This window comes from Cheilinus undulatus, linkage group 1 (assembly GCF_018320785.1).
Source record: "Cheilinus undulatus linkage group 1, ASM1832078v1, whole genome shotgun sequence".
NCBI lineage: Eukaryota > Metazoa > Chordata > Actinopteri > Labriformes > Labridae > Cheilinus > Cheilinus undulatus.
Window position 1 is genome coordinate 33,402,307 of NC_054865.1, and position 17,607 is coordinate 33,419,913.

General features: G+C 38.8%; 2 protein-coding genes across 5 annotated transcripts; one reads left to right on the forward strand and one right to left on the reverse strand.

Annotated features, from left to right (window-relative positions):
- The first annotated feature begins 1,368 nt into the window (after positions 1–1,368).
- pigb (phosphatidylinositol glycan anchor biosynthesis, class B) lies at positions 1,369–5,601 on the forward strand. Its single transcript, XM_041786185.1, has 12 exons — positions 1,369–1,770; positions 1,914–2,043; positions 2,890–3,007; positions 3,095–3,199; positions 3,426–3,556; positions 3,646–3,786; positions 3,867–3,918; positions 3,994–4,205; positions 4,523–4,587; positions 4,666–4,879; positions 5,023–5,200; positions 5,280–5,601. The coding sequence occupies exons 1-12, from the start codon at positions 1,659–1,661 to the stop codon at positions 5,388–5,390; spliced, it is 1,569 nt and encodes a 522-aa protein (XP_041642119.1). The 5' UTR covers positions 1,369–1,658; the 3' UTR covers positions 5,391–5,601.
- Positions 5,602–5,746: 145 nt separating this feature from the next.
- Positions 5,747–17,331, reverse strand: ccpg1 (cell cycle progression 1). 4 transcript variants are annotated; one of them, XM_041786167.1, is made up of 11 exons: positions 17,229–17,331; positions 16,231–16,321; positions 14,946–15,063; positions 14,685–14,758; positions 14,389–14,581; positions 14,162–14,257; positions 12,753–13,103; positions 11,452–11,567; positions 10,959–11,084; positions 8,614–9,911; positions 5,747–6,218 (listed from the first exon to the last, which is right to left on the reverse strand). In XM_041786167.1, exons 2-11 carry the CDS (start codon positions 16,288–16,290, stop codon positions 6,032–6,034), a joined length of 2,619 nt encoding a protein of 872 aa, XP_041642101.1. In that variant the 5' UTR covers positions 16,291–16,321; positions 17,229–17,331; the 3' UTR covers positions 5,747–6,031. The 4 variants fall into 4 exon arrangements, with proteins under 4 accessions (XP_041642101.1, XP_041642091.1, XP_041642081.1 ...); XM_041786157.1 differs by having other exon boundaries at positions 14,162–14,254; positions 14,685–14,770; XM_041786147.1 differs by having other exon boundaries at positions 14,685–14,770.
- Positions 17,332–17,607: the final 276 nt, after the last annotated feature.

Consider the following 17,607-nt stretch of genomic DNA (forward strand, 5'->3'; position numbering starts at 1 on the left):
AGGCCAAAATCCGTTTTTTATTTAATTTACGATAAAGTTGTGCTTTCCTCTGTAGTATGAACACCGTTTGTTAAAGGCCTCAGATTTTATTGGCTCAGCATCTTGCATGAGATAATCTTGATATGATTTATTCTGAGAGAGTAGAAATCATCTTTCCGTCCTTGTTTTAAAAAGTGATTAAATGGTATGAGACCTTGCCTATATTGTAGTCATATATATTGTATATATTGTTTGTCTGACACTTATCCAAAGTTTTTTAACAGTTGAGGTTCTTTCATTGATTGTATAAGGAAGAAATGACAAAATGGTTAGTGGTTGTGTTGGAAAGTCTTTTACTTTAGTGTACTTTACTTCTAAGATCTGCGTTGTTTGATGCTTGTTGGGCTTCACTCTATGGTCTCTGCCTTGTGCTTTTTTATTTGTGCACAGCATGGGATTGACAGACTCCATGACTGTCACTTGATTCATGAACATTACTATTGGCTAGACTCATGTGGACACATTCCTTTTTTCCTTTTGAGATGGCAATTTGTCTATGTATTTTTAATATGTTATTGTTAAAACAAAAGTGTTCAACATGAAATATAAAAAACTTGATATGATAAGCAAAATGTCTCTGAAGCTTTCAGTTAAAAGCTGTGAGAACAAGATAAAAAAAATGCTCTGAGGTGTAACACAGCAGTTTGTTTACAGCAGGGGTGTCCAAACTATGCTCTGGGGGCAAAATGCAGCCCGCTGTCCATTTTGAAAGAAAAATTAAAACATTTTAAACAGAAGAGTTTATTGTTTTTTACATGGCTAGACTGAAACAACACTCTTAATGGTAAACATACTGGCAAAAAATAATACTGATATCTTGATTTATAAAGCCCCAATGGATTAGGGCAGCAAACAGCAGCACCAGTAGCATTTCAGCGGGGATGGAGTTGGAGGTAGTCAGGGCCAAACAGGGCCCCCTGAAATCTGATTGGCCACTCAAAACCCTGAAAATCAATCGCTAAGCATATTTTAACCTACATTAGATGGTTTTACTAACTCTAATATCCTCAGGGCAATGTCTAAGTGACTCCATCTTAATATATTACTCATATATTTCTTTAAGTGGCTCTCAGTGGGAAAAGTATGGACACCCCTGGTTTAAAGGAAACGACAATTTTTCACATTAATTTGCCAATTCCAACAAAAACTACATTTTGACCTACCAAGCCAATCTACAGCCTTGCCCATAGACATCTATAGTAATGGCCATTACTATAGATATCTATGGCCTTGCCTGCTGCAGCAATGAGTGACTCTGGTTTAAATAAAGGCTTTTACTTTGAAGGTGAGAAACGAAAAAAATAACCGGAAGTTGGCATGCATGCGGAAGCGCAGTTAAACCTTTGAGCACTGTTCACCCAGAGCAAATTGGAGTGAACTGAAGTTGCTTTTACACAAATGCGTTTCGTATCTTATTGCAGCGTAAAAACTTCAGTTAATTAACAACAGGGGCAGATTTTACACGGAACATCAGAATCTACAGCCTGACTGGTTTAAATATTGAAAGTTTTTTCCTCGTGTTGCAGAGTTCACAGAGCTGCTGAATATGACTTCCAACACCTGACTTACATCCTGACAGGTGTCATGTTGACAGCAGGTTGTGCTGACAAAATGCACTGATGGAGAGCCTCCGATCACGACTAAAGTTTGGGAATAAAGTCGAAGATGTGAAGCTGAGAAAACGAAAATCACAGCTGTACTCAAAGGAAAATGAATCTGATATTAACGACGGTGAGGAACCTCTATGTTACATTATTTTTTAAGGCAAATGTAGATTGGAGTTATAGGAAAAACATTATATTATTACTATCAATAATTTAAGATATAAATGAGGAATGGGGCAGCTATTAACATACTTCTGTTGATCTCCACAGATGTGCTAAGAGTCCGAGTTATTGTGTTTTGTTTGCTGTTCAGACTGATAAACTGCTTCCTGGTTCAGACCAGCTTCGTCCCCGATGAGTACTGGCAGTCTCTGGAGGTTTCCCATCGTATGGTCTTCAAATATCCTTTGGCTTTATTAACTGTGACTGTGTGAAATAGCAGTTCACAATTTTCAGATCTTTCATTAAAGCAATAAGGGGGTCAAAATAGGTAGAGAAGGCAAATATATTCAAGGTAGCATTGTATTACTCTGTGTTGAAAGTTCTGACACTTTAATTTTGTGTAAAAGTATGACCGAGGTACATAAGGGCCAGATGATTGGGACTGGCATGTGGACCTGGCCCACAAGCCACCATTTGGGGCTCACTGATGTACCCAATCCCCTCAGTACCAAAATGATCAATTAAATTTGCAAAACATTCCCCTCCATTGTTCAGAGGTTATCATACTAAGTTATCCTGACTTATGGACCCCATTATTTGCTCTGTCCTTATTTGAGTAGTTTCAATCAAAGCATGAAAGTCCCATTTTCTGTAACACAGGAGACATGGCTAAAATGATCACATAGCAGGCTGTGGTCACATAATGCACAATAAGCCACTTGGTTTCATTAAAAAAACAACACAAATACTAAATAGGATGTAAAAGAAACACTGAATGCATACAATGAAATGGGGGAGCATTTAAAAGGGATGGCACAACATTTTTAAGGGAATCACTGATCTTTAAAAAAGTTATTCTGTGGTCATTCTTTGTGAGAATATACAAAGACTGGAAATTTCAGTTACAATTGAGAGTTTCTTTTTAAGCATTTCTTTTTTACTTTAATTTGTTTGTAGTACCTTTAAAATAGTTTTGCACAGTTCAACAAAACAACAAGTGTCCTGTCACATCTGTGAAGCAAGAACCAATAGCCTGATGCTGTTTTGATCCTTTATTATTTCTGAAGTACCTTAACAGTGTGACTTATGGGTACCTGACCTGGGAATGGAAAGAAGGAATAAGAGGATATGCCTATCCACTACTGTTTTCATTCATATACAAGATATTACACTTCTTAAGCTATGACTCTGTGTTACTACTGGTAAATTTGCTTGCTTTCTATTCAACATGTCATATCATGTCCTTTAATTACTTTGATTTACTAATGCTGACCTGGTTGCTTCTGCAGATATGGCTGCCACGAATAATTCAAACTCTCCTGGCTGCGTTTGCAGATGTAAAATTCTTCTTCCTCATCCGAACGTTGCAGAGTCCAGACATTGCAAAATGGACGGTAAATATATGTTGATTTACAGCAGGGCCTTCTGCAAACAGGACTATTTCTGCTCTGTTTTTGTAAAAATGGCACTAAAATGTGAGGAAAGATTTTGAATTAATTTGAAGAACGGAGTTCTGAATGTTAGTCTACAACACGTGAATCATTTGTTTGTTTTTGCAACTGTTATATTATGCATTTTATACATATATTAATGACTTTTGTATGTGTTTTTGGGCTTTAGTTCTTCTGTCATCTGTGTTCGTGGTTCTCGTGGTTTTGCTGCACCAGGACTCTGACCAACAGCATGGAGACCACCCTCACCTGCCTGGCTCTGTTTTATTTCCCTCTTCCTGGGTCCAAAACATGCAGCAGGTTCAAGCATTTGACATCTATGTGTCTTCACTCTTGTCTGAGTAATCTTATATTACTGTAACAGATATTTTGTTGTTTTTCTTTTCCAGTAAGAAATACTTGACCCTGGTTTCCCTGGCTGTCATTGTTCGACCAACAGCTCTGATTGTCTGGTTTCCTCTGCTGATGTACCATTTCTGTCAGGATGAGAACAAACTGAAGCTCATCACCCATAACTACATTCCTATAGGGTCTGTGCTTTTAATATCCTATCAGTTTAACCAGTATTTCATCGTCATGTCTTTTATTATAATCCTCCTCTTGACTTCAGAGCTGTGGCTGTCGGGATTTCAACAGTAATCGACTGCATATTCTATGGAAAGGTAAAAGGATGATTTTAAATATCACTAACCTTTGCTGATGACTTCAGATCAAACAGCCCTGTCTCTATTTTTCAGCTGACTCTGGTGCAGTTCAACTTTCTGAAGTTTAATATCTTCCATGGTGTGGCTGATTTTTACGGCTCTCACCCCTGGCACTGGTACCTCACTCAGGGTTTCCCTGTTGTTATCGGTCCTCATCTTCCTCTGTTTCTACATGGGTGCTCCCTTGCCTTCAAAAAATACAAGATCCTCCTGGCTGCAGTTGTCTGGACCATCATTGTTTACAGGTGAAACTTATTTGTGGGCCAGTATTTCAATTTTCAAACACATTTAGGGGTAATAAGTAAGCTCAGAAGAAAACCTGTTACTCAGGAGACTTACTCCTAAAAAGCAAGTTGAATGCTGGTCTTTTACAGCTGCCTTTTCAATAAGTGTGGAAAGATGCTGACATGTTTACTTTTTCCTCTTCATCTTTGCAGCATTCCTGTATTAAGACTTTTTATCATACTAAACTTTAATCAGCTTGATAAGTATGCTTCTTGCTGTGTCATGGTGTTTTAAGGCTCTTCAGACAAACCAACCTTGCTTTCACTCTGTCCTTTAGTTTTCTTCCTCACAAAGAGTTCAGATTCATCTATCCAGTGCTGCCGTTCTGCATGGTCTTCTGTGGTGGGTCCTCAATATCACATGAAGCATTTATTCATGGTAAAGAACATTCTTATGTTTTAATACTTTCTTTTTATACAGGGATCTCTTTGGCTAGTCTCAAAGCGTGGAGATGCGCTGCTGCATTCCTCATACTGGCGACTAACCTGGCGGCCTCTCTTTACACCGGCCTCGTTCATCAGAGAGGAACTCTGGATGTTATGAGTCATGTACAAACACTTTGTGACACCAGCAGCTCTTCCACCTCTCCAGACATCCTCTTCCTCATGCCCTGCCACTCAACACCTTTTTACAGGTACAGTTCACACCTAAAGGACTCCATTGTTTGAGCTAAATGGTATGGTTTCATTTCAGAAAGAAGGCCAAAGAGTGAGAGGTGAAACACTTGTACATTAAAATGTTTTAAGAATGATGAGACCACTCTCTTTCTCTCTGCAGCCATGTCCACTGCCCAATGAAGATGAGGTTTCTTGAATGTCCTCCAGATCTGGGAGAGGGAAGTTATGTCGATGAAGCAGACATTTTCTATGAAGACCCGCTTCTCTGGCTCAGAACGTCATTCCCATACAAATCTTCTCTGCCGACACACCTGGTTCTGTTTGATGTTCTGGAGACGGTGAGACCCTCACAGGTTAAAGTTCTCTGTATATAAAACTCAAATATTCAGTCTAACCTGAATGTTTTTGTTGTTGTAGGAAATTTCAGCATTTTTAAGAGAGAACTACATGAGGACAGCAGAGATTTTTCACACTCATTTCCCTGAGGGAAGAATTGGAGGAAGCGTCTTTATTTATGAAAGGCACTGAAAACCACTGGAACAACTTTTCAGAAAAACAACATAGATCTGCTACTGAAATAAATATTTTTCACACAAATGTTATTTTAGAGTATCACTTCAAATTATGTTTTAGTTAACTTACCCAATTTCATACCTTTTTTCCAGTTAATCAAACAGGTCCAGTTAAAAACCAACTCGAGGTGGAATTTAAGAAAATGAACTTTTAACTCTGAAAGCACACAAGCAAATTGTTTTTGTTGCTGCAGATTAAATCAAACAACATTTTACACAGAAACACCAAAAAGTGCGGCAAATCTTTGTTTCATTTCAGTTAAAAGATGCACAAAAGGACAAAAGATCCCAGTCAACAATAAGAGCCAAATATTTTTCTGTATTTTCAAGTGCATTAGTTGTTTATGTGCACGGAGCAACTCTGCAGGCACATCATTTATAAATCATTTGTAGAATGAAGTCAAACTTCTTATTTCTCAAATGTGTTGATGATTTAAATGCCACCTTATAAAAACTATAACTTCACTTAACACAGAACAGGTCTGGACGTTCAGTAGCATTAAAACATTAACAATGTGCAAACTTACAAAAAAAAGCATCTAAGCACAACCTGAAACAGAATTTATAACATTAACATCAACCCAGCTGTACTGTGTGTTAGTATTTGGGATCAAATGGCATTGGACCCAGTTCTATTTTAACATCAGCCATGTGTCTGTCTGCGTTTCTTTCCGATCGGCTCCACTTTCGTTCGCTGTGAGGTCGAGATCTGGCTCTCTGCTGCTTTCTCTGGTGATGCTTCATCCTTGACTCCTTTGAGTCCTCGGGTCTCTCAAATGGCCCACTGTGAGATTTGAACAGAAGCATAAATGGGCTGAGTATCTGCATGACAATGATTTAAACTGCAATAAAAGCTGCAGCACAGGTATGAAAAAAAAACATCCATTAAATGGAACTGCATGATAGATATTTGTATCTCTCATATGTATATTGAACACAAAACCCCACAAAATATCAGCAATTTGAGGAAGTTTTAAATACAAATTTGAATTAACCCACCTGGATGTCGCCATGTTTCAGTCTGCACTGCACTCTGGGTAGTGTGATGTCATGAGTCCTCAGCAGTCCTCTGCCTGTACTATTTCTATACATTAATTGCCAATTCAATCTTCATATTATGAACATGATCGCACTGCTAGTGTAGAGAAAATCATGATGTTACTCCTGGTGTAAATCAAAGTGAATACAGGCATAAAGGCAAAAAAGATGGTGAGTGGAGCTGATTTAATCAGTGCCTGCTGAGAGAGAGAGAGAGAGCAAGCAGTCTGTCTTCTCATCATCATATCCCAATGTCTCAGTGATCTCCAAACACTTTCCTTCTTTACATGAAAATAAATACGAAGCCCCATTCACCTTTAATAGCCTCTGAGACAGGAGATAATGACATTATAATGCTCACCCAGGTAGGCTCTCTCTCTCTCTCTCTCTCAGCAGGCCCTGATTCCATCAGCTCCACTCGCCTTCATTTGCCTCTGTAACTACATTCACTTTGATTAACACAGAGTAAAGTCTTCACGATTTTCTCATCACTAACAGTGCAATCATGTTCACAATATAAAAATTTGATGGAAGACTAATGCATAGAAAAAGTATGGCAGAGGGCCGCTGAAGCCTCATGGCGTCACACTACCCACCAGACCAACACATGGCAGCATCCAGGTGAGTTAGTCATTTTAAAATTTCTCAAAATGCAAATATCTAGTGATTTTTTGTTCAATATACGTATGAGAGACACAAATACAATACAAAGTACAAACACAGCTGGATAGGCCAGTGGTTTACACAACTGACTTTGAAACAGGAGAGCATGAGCAGAGCAGGCTCTCAGTCTGGGTCCAACTGGTATCCAGTCTGGACCCTTGGGCAAGGTCCATTACGCCATGAACAGTCGTCTGTGTCACATATGTAAGTCACTTTGGATAAAAGTGTCTGTTAAATGACATTGTAGCAAATGTCTATCCATTAAGATAAACTTGCCTTTCATGTAGGGTCCCTTTTAACAATGGATATTCCTCTGTGTGCTCTACATGACGTTTAACCACTGTTCACAGGACTTTTTCACAGTTTGATGTCATTTAGCCTAAATGACTAACTACAGATCAGAACTAAACTATCCAGGTCTGATATGTAGTTCACAAAACTTTTCAGTCTAAGAGAGGTTAAAAACTGGAAAATACTGTTTGCAATGTCATGGTAATTGTTTATCATATCCAAATGCTTTTTAACCTGGCGTATTCAACAGCATATCTGCTGTTTATCCAGCACTCAAAAACTCTAAAATATATCAAAATGCAGATCCAAATCAGTCTGTTTAGTAAATCAATTTGTGATTAATAAGCAGAGCTAATTTTAAAAAAAATAATACTTTTAACTATAACCTTAAAATCTTACTTCGACTAACATATGTAAACAATCACTTCATGTAGTAAATCAACATGACTGCAGCTCAGGAGGTCTCAGCCATTGGCATTTATGGGGCAGTAGATGTTCTATGACGACTCCCAGCAAAGCAAGTTTTCTTGTAAATAAATACTAACTAGTGCATGTTTTTTGGGTCGTCTGTCATTCTTTGAGAGAAAAATCAGAATTAAGTCCTTATTTAGAGAGCCAGGGTGCTACTTGCTGTTATTTGTCTGGATTAGGGTTGTGAAGCCCACTTTGACCCAATTTTTTAAGCCAGGGCAAACAAAAAAATCTGATTTCTGAGTTGAAACACAAAACTGAAAGTAAATAAACCAGAAAATGTTTGCTGGTTTTGACTAAAATCTTTATTTTGTTAGAATCACAAACCTCTCCTTGAGGCTCAGTAGTTGGATAAAAAGCTGGAAAAAACTTTGGTTATACCTCACATGACGCCAGGTTGGGTCAGCTTTTATTCTGAACTAACTGCATTTTACCTATTCAGTCAGAGGTGGCACAATATTGATAGAGCAATTAATCTCAACTCCTGTGAAACAATTATTGTATAGTTGGCACCAAATATTGATATTCACTTTAAAAAATGTGCTATTCCTTATAAATCGGACCCACCATGTCACCACCTTAAGAGCTCCCATGGTTGTTTTTATGACATGAATGAGGGTATGTATTCAGTCGTTAAAGTTGAACCATGATGCAGCTACGGCATGACTTTGTCATTAAGGCGAACTCTTACTTGTAAGAAAACATAACATACTTACTTTGGACCATAGCTTTTTGTGTAAGCCTCTCCAAAGAAGTGCCGGTAAATATAATCATCCAGATCTTCAAACACGTCATCATCGAGGCCGTGATACTCGTGCATGTCATTCAGATAGTCTTCCACGCCACTTACAAAGTCTGTAAACAGCATGCGGTCATGGATAAACAGCCCATTGTGGAAGAAGTTGTTGATAAATGTTTCTAGTTCTTTCCAGTGGTAGAAGTGGTCGACCTCTTGCTGCAGGTAGCTCTGCATCAGCTGGTAAAATTCATCTGCTCTGATCGGCTCCATGGCTTTGTTGAAGATGCTCATGGACTCCTGGTAGGCACAGTCGAAAACACCGGAGCATCCTTTGTACCTGGACTTCTGGGAGTTTTGACCTTGGTCTTGGGAAACTTTGTCTCCTGATTTCCGTGTGTTGTGGTTGCTTTGGAAGGAGTCGTCAAATTTGTGTGAGTGTCTATGATGAGGCTTGAATCCGTGCTGCCACGACTCCTTTGAGTTCTTCTCCCCCTGTCTCTTGTCGTAGAACCCTCTGGCTTTGTTGATGAAGGTTGAAGCGGAGTCCTTGAAGTGTCTGAAAGTTAATTTGACAGAATCAGAGAACTTTCTCAGGTTCTCCTTTACTGCTTCCTTCGCCTTCTTTATCTGCTCTTTATGGTGATGGACAAACTCTTTCGTGGAGTTCTTCACTGCATCAAATGTGTCTTTCACTTTGCCTGCCGTGCCCTGTTTTGGTTTCTTCAATTTGTACTCTGTGTCTCCTTTAGCTCTGTCTTCTTTGGTTTCCACATACAGCCTCTCCCACAGGTCAGAGCGCTGCTGCTCAAAGCTCAACCTCTTCTCCAACTCCATCAGACGGGACTGAAGCTCCTCTGCCTCTGAGCCACCGTCCTTTTCAGCTCCAGAGATACGACTTCTCAGCAGGTTTAACTCTCTCCTCAGCTCATCCGTGATCTTTCTCTCCTTGTCGAGCCTCTTCCTCAGTGTCTGTGCTTCAAACATCATGTCCTCCCTCTGGCTTTGGATCAGCCGTTTCTCCTCCTCCAGCTGGTCTTTCAGCCTCTGGTTTTCTGTCAGCAGTGAGTCTGCAGCAGCTCCCACTGCCTCCCGCTCTCTGATCTTAGAGTGCAGGTTTCTCAGCTCCTCCTGTAAGGCAGACAGCGACTTCTCCTCATGCTCCAGGGAGCTTTTCAGCAGCTGGTTCTCAGCGGTTAGCCTCTGCTGCTGAGACACAATGTTAGTTCTCTCATCTGTCTTCTGTTTCAGCAACATTTCCAGGTCATCTATCTGAGCCTGAACGAGACAAGACAAAACATAAGAAATATAACTATGCCTTGTAATGTATTTTTTAATGCAATCACTGAGATCACACAAAGGACTCCAAATTTAAATATTGCAATAAGATGAAAGACAAGGATTTAAATTGATTTCCTGTTTTGTTTTGAATTCTATATTATCCTTTAAATAGTTATTTTTATAAATTACAATTAAAACAATTACCTGAAGTTATTTTGTACATAACTCTAAACAGTTGCTAAGCTGTGATCATTAAATTTAGGCAGGAGGTTTTCTCTGAGTCAATTGTTAATTCAGTATTCGTAATATTAAGGTTAAACAATAAATAATGCTGCGAAAAGCTGGTTATGTTAAATCTTCAAGTTCATAAAGACTACCATGAGGGTGCAATGAGGAACTTATTCACTGATTAAATTGATCTCAAGGTATTATGTTTTGGTTTCTTGTGGTCTCAGGTTTTGTAACCAGATTCTCGTGTTGGTTTGGTACTCTTGGGTTCTTGTGACAGCTCAGGATGTCTTAGTTTGATGTCTTACTTCTTGGGATGTTATAGTATTAAAGATGTCCGAGTAACAATGTTGTTTGGGTTTAATATGTAGGGGTATAAAGTTATTCTTTTTAAATAACGTGCAGGTTTTTGCCCTCAACAGTTTGCTCAGTGCACAGGTGTAATTTCAAGTTTTTCTTTAGTGAACTACAGGCCTAGTGACCACATCACCCTTGCCCTTTGGGATCCCCTCAGGCTCCCACATCCAATTCAAAATCCCTCATTCATGAAGCCCTCAACTACCAGGCTCTCTCCTACCTCACTGACCTCCTTTCTGTAGCCTCTGTTCTTCAAATGCAAGCCTCTATTTACCACTCACAACCAAGGCTAAGGCTAAACCATGTGTTTAAATAGTACTAAAATAAAGTGTACCAAGTTTCAACGTCTTCATATTTCAGTTAAAAACACTGAACAAGCCCCTGTATCGTCCCTGTCCCCACAGGAGGACAATAGAAATGTTCTCAAGATGTCATGTCCTCACAGCTGCTTTAGATTACCTGAGTCTGTAACTGTTTTAAGCGGAGCTCCTGGTTCTCTTTCTTTATCTTTTCAATCACATCAGTGAGAAGGGAAATTACTTTTTGTCCGTCCAGGTCATCAAGGCCAAAGTCTACCTTCTGAACCTGAGTGAGACATGAAATGTAAGTGTTACATGCTTTCAGGTATATAAGTCATGTGTGTTGACATGACAACAAATTGCCATGTATCTATTACTTCTCTCAAAACTATAATGATAATATGTTGAACCAACACATCTTGGCTAGAGTGACAGCCTTTCAAAAATAACTAATAAAAAACAAATTTTTATCATTTATTTATGGTATCTTTTTATTTAAAGCTTTTCCTTTTCTGTTCAACAAAGTAAAAACAAAAAAAATATTTTATGTTAAGGGGTTTAAAAATTTAAAGTTAAGTTAAAATCAGTAAAGGATAACTGCCATGAATGGCCAGATTCGTATGGTTCTAGTAATAACCAGTGTTGTAACTGACCTGATCTGTTAAAGGTAGTCCCCTCATGTGTAGCTGAAGCAGATCTCTTACACCATCCAGTTCATTCACTTTGTGCTTCTCCACTGTTTTTTGTCTTTCTTGAATCTGGACTGTCCCTGTAAGATCAATCATTTATTAAAGATTTAATTGCACACAACATACACATGTCACGACAGTCCGTGGTAGTCTTGTATGTCTAAACATAAACAGGAACAAAAGTGGGACTGGTTTCAAGCATGCAAACTTAAAGTCGGTGTAGTTTACACTAAAGATAAGAGTCACTGAGACAGCGTGTACACCTGCAATTATTACCAGAGTACAGTGGCGTGTCAAAAAATCTGCTCTAGACTAGACTGAGACATAGATTTCCTGCCTAATAATGGAAAAGGGAACCAAGGGAAGGCTTGGTGGATAATAAGACACTTCTACAAAATAATTCTCAAATATCCACGGTAGTAAGCCATTACAAGTCAGAGGAAGACTTAAGAATTAGAATAACTTGATATTCCTCAGAAAAGGAAGTTGATGTACTGTCAGTCTTTTTACTTGTCAGATGATATTATGGGCCATTACCAGTCAATAACACATACATCAAATTTTTTTTTAGATATGCCTCTCTATAAAAACTTCAATTTTAACCTTACACTAACAGAGAACATTAATCTATTATCTATACAACTCATCTCATTTGGGGTCACAGCTGGCTGGAGCCGATCCCAGCTGTTTGGGTGAAAGACAGGGCACACCCTGGATAAGCTGTGAGCCAAATACAGGGCTGACAATTAGAGACCAACAACCATTCATGCTTACACTCACACCTATGGTCAATTTAGGGTCACTAATCCACCTAACAGGCATGTTGTTAGACTGTAGGAGGAGGCCAGAGTACCTGGAGAGAACATGCTCTACACAGAGAGGCCCTGTCTAATGGGGATTTGAACCAGGAACCTTCATGCTGTGAGGCAACAGCACTAACCACTCTAAATATTGGCTGCCAATATTGACCATATGTATGAAAAAGCTTGTAAAGTCGTAGGCAGGACTACAATACCTACATCAGCTGAGTGCTTTCTATTTATCTATTTGTTTATTTATCAAAAATCAAATATCATGCCTCCCTAGATAGCAGTAATATAAGGCTTTGCATAGTCACAACAGGGTAAACTCAATGCAGAATCAACAGAAAAAAGTTTCATTCAAGCTTGTAAATTCACTCTATTTATTTATTATGAATTCAGCTAATTTACTGGATGTGATATTCTTTACATTCAAAACCTCCAGTTCTGTAATAAACTCCTTACCATAGAAATGGCCAAAACCCATGCTGATGGCGATGAGGAGGGCAATCAGGATGCACTTGTTGAGGACGCTGCTGCCTTGTCCCTGCTTTCTGGCATCCAGAACAGCAGCAGGGTCAGCTTCAGTCTGCTCATCCTTCTTCCTCTCGTCTCTGACCTCCTCTTTGTCCTCCCTCTCCTCCTCGCTGTGGCTGGACTCCAGCACTCTTTCCTGCTCCTCTTCTTCAGACTCTGAAACAATGTTCGTAGTATTCTTCCTCAACCTTCTTCTCCGGATTACAGTAGTTGGGCTTATTCCTGCTTCATCCTCACTGCTGCTTGAGTTTGTCACTTCAGGCTGCTGGATGGGGAAAACTACAGCAAAACCAACAGGAATGTAAAGTGATTATTATAGAAGATAAAACACGTAAGAATGGGTATACATAAAACTAACAGGCTGAAAAAGCATGCAAAAGTGAGGTTAATCATGCAGGTATTCACCCGTCAATAAATATTTTACTCTTATATGTCCTTTATTCAAAACTTTGTGTTTTTGACATTATTTTTAATTACATGAAGGAGCTTTTTATAGAAATATTCTCCCAAAATATCCAGTGTCATCTCGTTCTCTTTATGGCCTAAGGTTGGAGGGCTCAAGATCAATATCAACCTAATGCCCGACAAAGAAAAGTCCAGCACATAAGCAAGAAGAGATCAGGCTATAATGTAAGACAAATAGGAAAAGCTTAATTTCATGATCCTCCCCAAAAAATAATACAGCTGCAGCAACCAAATGCCTGCTGGTATAAACTCTTGTAATCTTACCTGGTTTAAATCTCTCACTACCTCTTCATTAGGAAACAAGTAGATGTGAATATAACTACATCTATGTAAATATAATACCACTAAGTGGGCTTTTCAGTTTCAGAAGTACAGCAACTTTACATTCAGTCATGCATACTCCAGTCTCTTTTAAAGAATAACATCATACAAAACAAATTAATATCTGTTTTGTAGCTGAACAGTCATGCTACTCTCCTCTCTCACAGACTGCTAGCCAAGCTCCAGGACCAAAGATTTATTTAGTTATTAGTCACAGATCTCTTCTTTATTAGAAAGGAAAAAGCAAGAGGGAGAGTAGCTAGCAGAGGCCAGAGTGCAGTACACAAACATGCCTTTGCTCAATGTCTGTAATCAGGTTGGTTTGTTTCTTATTTACAGGGCTAGAAGCTTTTTATATTCTAGGGTCAGACCTATCAACACATGTAAGCAAACCACTCTGAATATTTTCAAATATGGTCAAACATGCTTTTAAAAAGACACAGCTGACTCACATCAACATGTGTTCATGCTAGTGCCTAAAAAGTTAGATTAGTGGATTTCTAAGCAAACTTATAATCATATTAACTTCACTCCACATTCACTTAGTCCACCTTGTAAAGAGCGGCCTCCACTGAGCTGACTTCTCAGACTGTAGCCGAAGCTCAAAAGACTCTGAGTGAGTTTCCAGTGACTCAACTTTAAACCTGCTTTGTTAAAGTAGAAAAAAAGCCAGAGGAGGAAAACTTTTGCTTGGCTGAAATGTAAACAAAAGTCAGCCCGATTGAAAAAACATCTGTGGATAGTTTTTTTGTGACTGTGTGTGTGACTGCAGGCCTACCAGTCTCTGCAGCAGCAGTAAAAGCATACTGGCTGCTGCAGGAGGTGCCCATGTAAAACTCCTCATTGACTCCTGCCTCCTCTTCCACCTCAGCGTGCTCATCCTCCTTCAAATCTCCCAGAGTCACGATGTCGGAATGATCGCTGGAGGACAGCACAGTCACATGCTCTTTCTCTGTGGTGTCATCTCCAGCCTGGAGAAGACAGAATATGTTACAGATGGATGGCAGAGGAAGAAGCAGTAGAGAGGCTCTGAATAATTTTAAATAAAACTCTAGACTTTGAAAGTTGTCTCACCTCAGAGGCATACAGTGTCTCATCTGTGGTTTGTTCTTGCAGAGTTTCATCAAGAAAATCAGCAGCTTCCGCTTCTGCACACACATCTCAACATGTAAAAGTTTCAATAATCGTAAAGTAAGTCATATGAATCCCTGATTCAACCACAACTTAAAATGATTTATGATCCAAAGACAGTTTTTAAATGTCTTACTTATACTGTAAGTAACTTAAATAGAACATAAAAGGCAGCAGAAGGGCAAAAATTTGGATGATCTTTACCAGCTGACACAGATGCTTGTCCCTCCTGCAGCTTTTCTTTCTCCACCTGAGGATGCTCTAACAGGTCAGCAACATACTCTCCAGCAGCTTCTGGGCTCAGCGTCTCAATGTCTGAACCCTGTCAATACACAGGCAAACATTAAACTAAGTAGGATAAATCTAACTTTAATAACTCAGATTTATGACAACTAGGATGCTGTGCGAATATGGAGGTTCCCATTAATAATCAAAGACATTTAGTATTAGTCCAATCCAATCCAATACAACACATTTATTGTCTCCATAGAAAAATTAGTCTTGGACTCCAGTGCTCCACATATTTTTCTGCCCTCACACATTAATCAATGAATAAAAGCAAAAAAGTTTAATTTACCACAGATGGACTCCAAATAGGGTGTAGAAACATCTCAGCAAAGATCAAGAGAAATTTAAGGCATTCTAGCGAAACTTAAGGTGTTTTACAAAGTGTCTGAATACTTATGTTAATACGATATTTCAGTTTTTTCTTTTTAATAAATTTGAAAAGAAAAATTTAAAAAATCTCCTATCTCTGTCATGATGGGGTACGGGGTGTAGATTAATGAGAACATTTTTTTTTCAACTATAGCATCAGGATGTAACATAATAAAATTGACAAAAGTGAAGATGGTCTGAATACTTTCCAGATGCATTGTACATACAGCTTTAAGTTTAACTAAGGATCTTTATTAAATGGAAAAAACAGCCCCTGCAATAATTATCAAGCAATACTAGAGGTGACTTGTGAAACATCTGTTGTGCAATTTAAGAGGCCTGTTTGTCTTACTCCCTTATCATGGTGCATTTCCTGTGTATAATTAAGGCAAATATATTTCCTAACCAAACCAGCAGGATTTTTGTAAGGTTGAGTTAAAGTTGCTGCAGTCATTGCCAACTTTCATTTGACAAAATGGCAAAGCAGATTGTCAGTGTGTTGTTTTAATGGTAGCTGACACATCAGAAACAGGTTTATCCAGTAACACCGGTGTGTAATTTCACAAAGGCCAGCAAATATACAGCTGAATCTTAAAAAACATTAGATTGTAAGGAATGTTGAGATTTTTATGGTGGCAGATTACAAGCACTGTCTCTTTTATCTGTGGCGATCATGTTTTTATTTTTCATCACAAAAGATTTAAAGAAAAAAAAAGAGCTTTTTTACATTACAATTACCACTAACCATGACTCCCACCCATGTCTTTGCTGTCAGCCTAAAGTTAAGTAATAAAAGAAAAACTTTGATTAGAAAAAAGGGAAGACTTTATACCTCATTACTTATAATGGTCCAGCCACAGGACGACTCTGTATCACTTGAAGTCTCGGACATTACTGTCCGTTTGTTGGCCCAATCCAGGTATCTACAGGAGATAAAGAGGTTTAACACTGAAGTCAGTATGTTATGGTGGAAAAGATAAGTTGGGTCAGTGTGTCAGGGTTAACATCATTTTACACAAGCTTATGTTCCACCACTTTACATTTCTATTCCAAAAACATCAAAAGAGAAAACATTAAAATATTAGCACATCTGCTGCTACTTGCCTGTAGTTATTTGAAAACATGAATTAGTCACAGTATGATTCAGACCTGCTTTACCTGACCTCACACTGCAACACTTGCATCTAATTTGAATGTGGTACACACCGACAGACTGATCCTTTGTCTACTCCAAAGCAACGTGTGCTATTTCACTTCATGTGCAAACCCTGTAAGTGAGCTTTACAATGAGAATATAGGGGGGCAATGCCACATGTATATGAAAATAAAATGGGTAAAGCAACAATATGTGACATCTCCTTGGTAAACGGTCTTAAAATAGGTCTTTAAGAACTGAAACATTATTCACTTTTGTTTCATTCATGAATTACCCTGTTTGGTCATTAACTTGAGGCTTTAGTTTTAACATTCATTATCAAACAAACAAGCAAACACACAAACAAGCATCCAGTAAAAACAGCGACCTGTAGTGGTGAGTGATTACGGTAAGTGATGATGCCAGCTCCTGCGGCCTGACAATGAAAATATCTCCTGTTTGACTCAACATCAATGCAGTCGTTAGTAGTAGGTAGCTATCACTATCTTGGCGTGTCAACATTAAAATAAGGCGTTTATCGGTTAGTCAGCATCTAACAACTTTCTCATCAGACTAGTTGCAAACATTAGCATCGTCAAATACATTATCACATGCCGTATCCACCACGTTCGTCATCTTTAGCGGCCCCTTTACATCATTATCTTATGAAAGTCTATGAAACACAAAGACCTCACCAGTATTTTTTCGTCCAACAACGCAGCAGCTGCTTACAAAGCTTCAGAGTTGTTGCAGGACGTTTTAGCCCTCAGGTTATCCGTTAACAACACTGTAAAGCCTATTGCAGATGGGAATTGTAGTTCTAACCGGCGAAGCTAGAACGTCAACTGAGGCCTTCATCCATCTTTAAAAAACTACATATGCCACTGGTCAGCGAGGAGGGAAAACATACTCTGCGTGGGTGGAGCAACCCGTTTGGAAACAAACCTTACGGCTATGGAAAAACATAAACAATGAAGCATGACACTGAAAAAGCGACAGGAAACTAAACTTAAGCGAGAAGACAGAGAAAAATGACATTATTTTTGAGGGGTACCTCTCCGTTATTGACAAAAA

Bases quoted from the DNA above. Each gene is read 5' to 3' on its own strand.
- ccpg1 (XM_041786147.1), bottom strand. From the start codon at position 16,290: ATGTCCGAGACTTCAAGTGATACAGAGTCGTCCTGTGGCTGGACCATT. The intron at 14,582-14,684 runs GTGAGACAACTT...TGTCTTCTCCAG, and splicing joins AGACACTGTATGCCTCTGAG to GCTGGAGATGACACCACAGA. The intron at 11,568-12,752 runs GTAAGGAGTTTA...TTGATCTTACAG, and splicing joins GGGTTTTGGCCATTTCTATG to GGACAGTCCAGATTCAAGAA.
- pigb (XM_041786185.1), top strand. From the start codon at position 1,659: ATGGAGAGCCTCCGATCACGACTAAAGTTTGGGAATAAAGTCGAAGAT. The intron at 3,200-3,425 runs GTAAATATATGT...TTTGGGCTTTAG, and splicing joins CAGACATTGCAAAATGGACG to TTCTTCTGTCATCTGTGTTC. The intron at 4,206-4,522 runs GTGAAACTTATT...TCTGTCCTTTAG, and splicing joins TGGACCATCATTGTTTACAG to TTTTCTTCCTCACAAAGAGT.